Genomic DNA, 5,730 nt, shown 5'->3' on the forward strand with positions numbered 1-5,730 from the left:
GGTGTAATGGTTAGCACTCAGGACTCTGAATCCTGCGATCCGAGTTCAAATCTCGGTAGGACCTATCTGGTTTTTGCGATTAACTTGAGTCGAATGCCAGCGGCAAAGGTTTCTGCTTCCTTCCGTCTTTTTAATCGTTTGAGCCCGTGTCGGAACGACATTGCCCTTTTTCTGACAATTGCTTTCATACCAAGGGTGAGGTGAAAGCGTGGTAGGGACTGAAATTATACGAACCCACAAGAAATTCCTTTTATGAAGGTAATATGGTAAGTTAATAGTAGTCCATTTCCCGCTCCTCCAAAAAAAGAGTCAAACATACGTCTAAAAACATTTCATCCAGCACCGTTAATTGCGTTGGAGATATGTAAATGTTCATACATTTCGAAGGCCGGTTAGCTCAGTTGGTTAGAGCGTCGTGCTAATAACGCGAAGGTCGCGGGTTCGATACCCGTACTGGCCAATATATCTTTTGTTTTTTCTCGAGTTGTACCATGAGCATTCAAAACACGTGTCTCCTGTAAACTGGCGTCCTTCAACACGGAATCTCAACTCAAACATGTCAAATTCGGAGCGCTTTTCCTCCTCTAAAATCGTGAGTTTGTTTATATTCTCTGGTTTAACACGTCTAAGTAACTTTTCCTCAAAAGGAATTCCTCGCGATAAATGTGCAAACAACAGTGCCATAATTGTTTCACTTGTCCACACTAACATATTTCATTGAAAAATTTGATTTCAGTCTGTCCTGCCACAACAGGTTCTATGGTGTAATGGTTAGCACTCAGGACTCTGAATCCTGCGATCCGAGTTCAAATCTCGGTAGGACCTGCCAGTATTTTGCGGCTGAACACACACTTGTCTACACTTGGAAGGTTGATTCGGTATCATTCAATGTTATTGTGTTCCTAAACTAACTAAATTAACACAAAATACTCATTCTGAACAAACGTTTTTCCATAAATGTTTGTTAAATCTGCCTTTCACAGTGTAACTCACTCCTATGTTATCTGCCACGTCAAATGAAACTCATACACATATATTTTACATTGTCTCCATTTTGTTTCCAGTGTGAAAAGGTATTTATAAACTGTGTGGTCCAAGCCATGAATACTGATTGGCTGACACAACATTTGTTTTTCCTGCTCTAATTACCTTGGTAACCAGTTTTTAATAGCAATAAGGCACCTCAGGGGGGTGTGGCCAATATACCACAGCCAATGGCTGTATCCGGGCCCTCCACAATGACTGTACCAGTACCCCCTGAATACAGCCTCCACATTGACTCTGTACCAGTACCCCCTGAATACAGCCTCCACAATGACTGTACCAGTACCCCCTGAATACAGCCTCCACAATGACTCTGTACCAGTACCCCCTGTATATAGCCTCCACAATGACTCTGTACCAGTACCCCCTGTATATAGCCTCCACAATGACTCTGTACCAGTACCCCCTGAATACATATAGAGCCTCCACAATGACTCTGTACCAGTACCCCCTGTATATAGCCTCCACAATGACTCTGTACCAGTACCCCCTGAATACAGCCTCCACAATGACTCTGTACCAGTACCCCCTGTATATAGCCTCCACATTGACTCTGTACCAGTACCCCCTGAATACAGCCTCCACAATGACTTGACTCTGCCTCCCACAATGACTCTGTACCAGTACCCCCTGAATACAGCCTCCACATTGAATGACTCTGTACCAGTACCCCCTGAATACAGCCTCCACATTGACTCTGTACCAGTACCCCCTGTATATAGCCTCCACAATGACTCTAATGTACCAGTACCCCCTGTATATAGCCTCCACAATGACTCTGTACCAGTATCCCCTATATAGCCTCCACAATGACTCTGTACTGTACCCCTGAATACAGCCTCCACAATGACTCTGTACTCTGCTTACCCCCTGAATATAGCCTCCACATCTACTCTGTACCAGTACCCCTGTATATAGCCTCCACATTGACTCTGTACCAGTACCCCCTAATAAATAATACCCCCATCCACATTGACTCTGTACCGGTACCCCCTGTATATAGCCTCCACATTGACTCTGTACCGGTACCCCCTGTATATAGCCTGTATGCTTCAGGCCTAATAAACAATACATCTACTGTATGCTTCAGGCCTAATAAACAATACATCTACTGTATGCTTCAGGCCTAATAAACAATACATCTACTGTATGCTTCAGGCCTAATAAACAATACATCTACTGTATGCTTCAGGCCTAATAAACAATACATCTACTGTATGCTTCAGGCCTAATAAACAATACATCTACTGTATGCTTCAGGCCTAATAAACAATACATCTACTGCAAGGTTCCCCAACTGGCTGAATTTGGCTCGCGGGTGGTTTTATTGGGCCCCTCATTTTCTGAGCAAAAAAACCTAAATATTTTTTTCATGGTTGGAGACAGACTGTAAAAAGACCAGGAAAACATCTTAGAAATTATTTTAATTAGGAAATCTGTTCCCAAGTTTTCTCACACATAACAGAGAGACAACTGTTTGTATACAAATGTAAGCATGGTTTGAAATTCTTGTTTAAGTCATATATTTTGTGGCTTCTTGTGGTCAATTTCCAGTCTACTATTTATTTGTATTTATGTTCCATTCGCTCAAGAAAAACAAAAACAAATTTCACTTCCTCTTCTTCTTCTTCTTCTGCTGCTGCTGCTGCTTGGAGGCTACTGCCCCCTGTTGGTTAGAGCTGGAGGCCTTCTCCCTGAGAGACAACAAATGTATATACTAATGTATAATATACACATGAAATGAGCATCACTATATCTGGTTCTCAGTAGATCAGAAGGATGTTCTGTTGTGTTTTATTTTTATAGAAAGAACCCAACCTTCCATTACAACATGAATGGTTTGCATTTACAACAGCAATGAGACAACGTGCTTGTTGGGTGTAACCCCGAAAAATAAATCCATCTGAAAGTGAAGGTGTCATTTCTATGGAACTTGTGTGGTGCGTATTTGGTGTGTAAATCTGTATAAAAAACGCCTTGACCCCTTTCCAGAACACAACACAGTGACGTCACGGACAGATGCACACGACTCTTGTCTGCAGTAAGAAAATCACCTCCATCTGCACCCATTCAACACTCCAAGACTTGCGCTTTTATTACTTCTAAACAAAAATATGTTTTTTGGGGGTTACAATGATGTTTTGATTCTCGCTTGAACAGATTATATTTGGTTGTGATCTTTGCAACAAACAATGGATGCAGAAGTTGTCAGCTAAAATGCTCACCCTCATTGACATAGGCTGTAGGAAAAGCTATCCAAAGAGCCATTTTACTGGTTGAAGTGTTTTAAAAAAAAAAGTATAATGCAGTTGATTTGCGATGATGACACAAACTTTATATTAAGAAGGACATACGTACAAGCCGTAAAATCCAATAATAATAGACATGTACTGTCAAATCCACTCATAAGCAACATGAAAATAGAGGCATTTTTTGGGGCTGCCGTTCTAGAAGAACTCCCTGGTGTTCTGCCACCAACTTGCGCGAGCCGCCCTCGTGAGGCAATGCTTGGAGACACAGAAAGGGGTTCTATAGAACCCAGAAGAAGAAAAAATATAAAAGTGTCACTTACTTTGTTGTTACCTGGTTCAAGATGACAACATCCTCCTCCTCGCTGTCACTGTCTGGGATAACCACCACGTCACCTAGGAAACACAATCACACAATAAGATGAGGTGTACTTTATTGATCGTTAAACTTAAAAGAACAGAAAAGTGCCTTTATGCTCACAAACCAAACCTCCAACCCTCCAGAGGGACTGGAGGCAATGTGTCAGGCGTAGAGCGGTGTTACCCGGGTGGTGAGTGAGGGATGGGTCAGGCGTAGAGGGGTGTTACCCGGGTGGCGAGTGAGGGATGGGTCAGGCGTGGAGGGGTGTTACCCGGGTGGCGAGTGAGGGATGGGTCAGGCGTGGAGGGGTGTTACCCGGGTGGCGAGTGAGGGAGGGGCAGGCGTAGAGGGGTGTGTCAGGCGTGGAGGGGTGTTACCCTGGTGGCGAGTGAGGGATGGGTCAGGCGGAGGTGTGTTACCCGGGGTGTGAGTGAGGGATGGGTCAGGCGTAGAGGGGTGTTACCCGGGTGGTGAGTGAGGGATGGGTCAGGCGTAGAGGGGTGGTACCCGGGTGGTGAGTGAGGGATGGGTCAGGCGTAGAGGGGTGTTACCCGGGTGGCGAGTGAGGGATGGGTCAGGCGTAGAGGGGTGTTACCCGGGTGGTGAGTGAGGGATGGGTCAGGCGTAGAGCGGTGTTACCCGGGTGGTGAGTGAGGGATGGGTCAGGCGTAGAGGGTGTTACCCGGGTGGTGAGTGAGGGATGGGTCAGGCGTAGAGGGGGTGGTACCCGGGTGGTGAGGGTGGTGGTAGGGGTAGCGGGAGGGGTGGTACCCGGGTGGTGAGTGAGGGATCGGTCAGGCGTAGAGGGGTGGTACCCGGGTGGTGAGTGAGGGATGGGTCAGGCGTAGCTCAGCGCCCCTGGAGCGATTGATTCATTTTTGTAGCCTGGTTCCAGATCATTCTGTGCCGTCTTGCCAACTATGGCCATAGAAGACAGCACAAACAGATCTGGGACCAGGCGAGTCAGTTTCACTCACCCAAGGAAAACAAAACTTAGGCAAATAGTTACCTCTCCCCTTCTCCTCATGTCCCTCTTCCAACTCCATGATCTCATCTTCCTGCTCCTCCTCCTCCTCCTCTTCCTTCAGACCCCAGGAGTTCTCTAGCCCCTCCCCCACCTGGCCTGTACCTGGGGCAGTTAACACTGGAGAGGGAACGCTGTCCCACGGTTGGTTAAGGACTAGAGTCTAGAGTAAACCATTGAGAAAACAGACAAGAGTACAGGCACACCAAGTCACTCGCTCACTAACTCATTCGCCCACAAACAATGACTCTCCCCCACCCCCACCCCCCACCCCCACCCCCCTTTATTCAGAGTAACTCCAAGACTTTCTTTGAAGGGATACGTTTGGGGTGGGACCCGGCTCTCTGGACGATCTCATTGGCCTTCTCCTTGACGCGTCACTCATTTCCACAGGTGACACGTCTGTTTTCAGCGCTGTGATTCGGCTCCTGGGGCAACGACTCTGCGAAGCCAAACTTACCCCCAGTTTTTCTGAAATAAAAACGATATTCAAAAAGAGAACTTTATTGGAATCCAAAAATGAAATGATGCCAAAGTAGCAACACCAGAGTCACGGAGGTTTATATAAACGGGTTTCCACTCGATAGCACAAAGTCAAAATGAACGTTAACGAGACCAAGTTGACGTGACCCACCTGGCTTTCTTGTCGTTCTCCAGGGCTTTGTTGATTAGCTCTGTGATCTCTGACACTTTGACACTAGCGATCTTACTGCACCTGAGGACCTGTACAAACACAGCATGCTTTAGAGATACAAATCACAGTGAAGTAGCTAGTGTATGCTCGTATCCATCCGGAATATTATCAGCCCCCTGGCCTACCAACGCCATGGTTATGATATCTAGACAAGTGTTTAGCATGCTGATTTGCGCGTAGAAAGTGTTGTTGTGGTCGTGGGTTGGCATCCCGGGTCTGCCCGTACAGGGACAAGGATCCAGAGTTGCATTAACTCCCCAGTACCCGCCTGGTCTTTGAGCAGCTGACTGTATCTCTATGGCTCCCCAGTACCCGCCTGGTCTTTGAGCAGCTGACTATCTCTATGGCTCCCCAGTAC

At 46.4% G+C, this 5,730-nt stretch overlaps 1 protein-coding gene, 1 long non-coding RNA gene and 2 other non-coding genes across 4 annotated transcripts in view; 2 read left to right on the forward strand and 2 right to left on the reverse strand.

Moving 5' to 3' along the window:
* The first annotated feature begins 386 nt into the window (after window positions 1-386).
* On the forward strand, window positions 387-460 carry trnai-aau (transfer RNA isoleucine (anticodon AAU)). The gene has a single exon. It is a non-coding gene; the product is annotated as a tRNA-Ile (tRNA).
* Window positions 461-753: 293 nt separating this feature from the next.
* Window positions 754-825, forward strand: trnaq-cug (transfer RNA glutamine (anticodon CUG)). The gene has a single exon. It is a non-coding gene; the product is annotated as a tRNA-Gln (tRNA).
* Window positions 826-3,612: 2,787 nt separating this feature from the next.
* exosc9 (exosome component 9) overlaps window positions 3,613-5,730 on the reverse strand; it is a 12,993-nt gene continuing 10,875 nt past the window's right edge. The window contains exon 11 of the mRNA XM_064963727.1: window positions 3,613-3,689. Coding sequence (XP_064819799.1) covers window positions 3,613-3,689 — 77 coding nt within the window. The remainder of the gene's footprint in view (window positions 3,690-5,730) is intronic.
* Window positions 4,703-5,658, reverse strand: LOC135537597 (uncharacterized). The gene is made up of 4 exons (XR_010455259.1): window positions 5,641-5,658; window positions 5,313-5,401; window positions 5,001-5,149; window positions 4,703-4,812 (listed from the first exon to the last, which is right to left on the reverse strand). It is a non-coding gene; the product is annotated as an uncharacterized LOC135537597 (long non-coding RNA).

Source organism: Oncorhynchus masou, unplaced genomic scaffold (genome assembly GCF_036934945.1).
Source record: "Oncorhynchus masou masou isolate Uvic2021 unplaced genomic scaffold, UVic_Omas_1.1 unplaced_scaffold_823, whole genome shotgun sequence".
Lineage (NCBI taxonomy): Eukaryota > Metazoa > Chordata > Actinopteri > Salmoniformes > Salmonidae > Oncorhynchus > Oncorhynchus masou.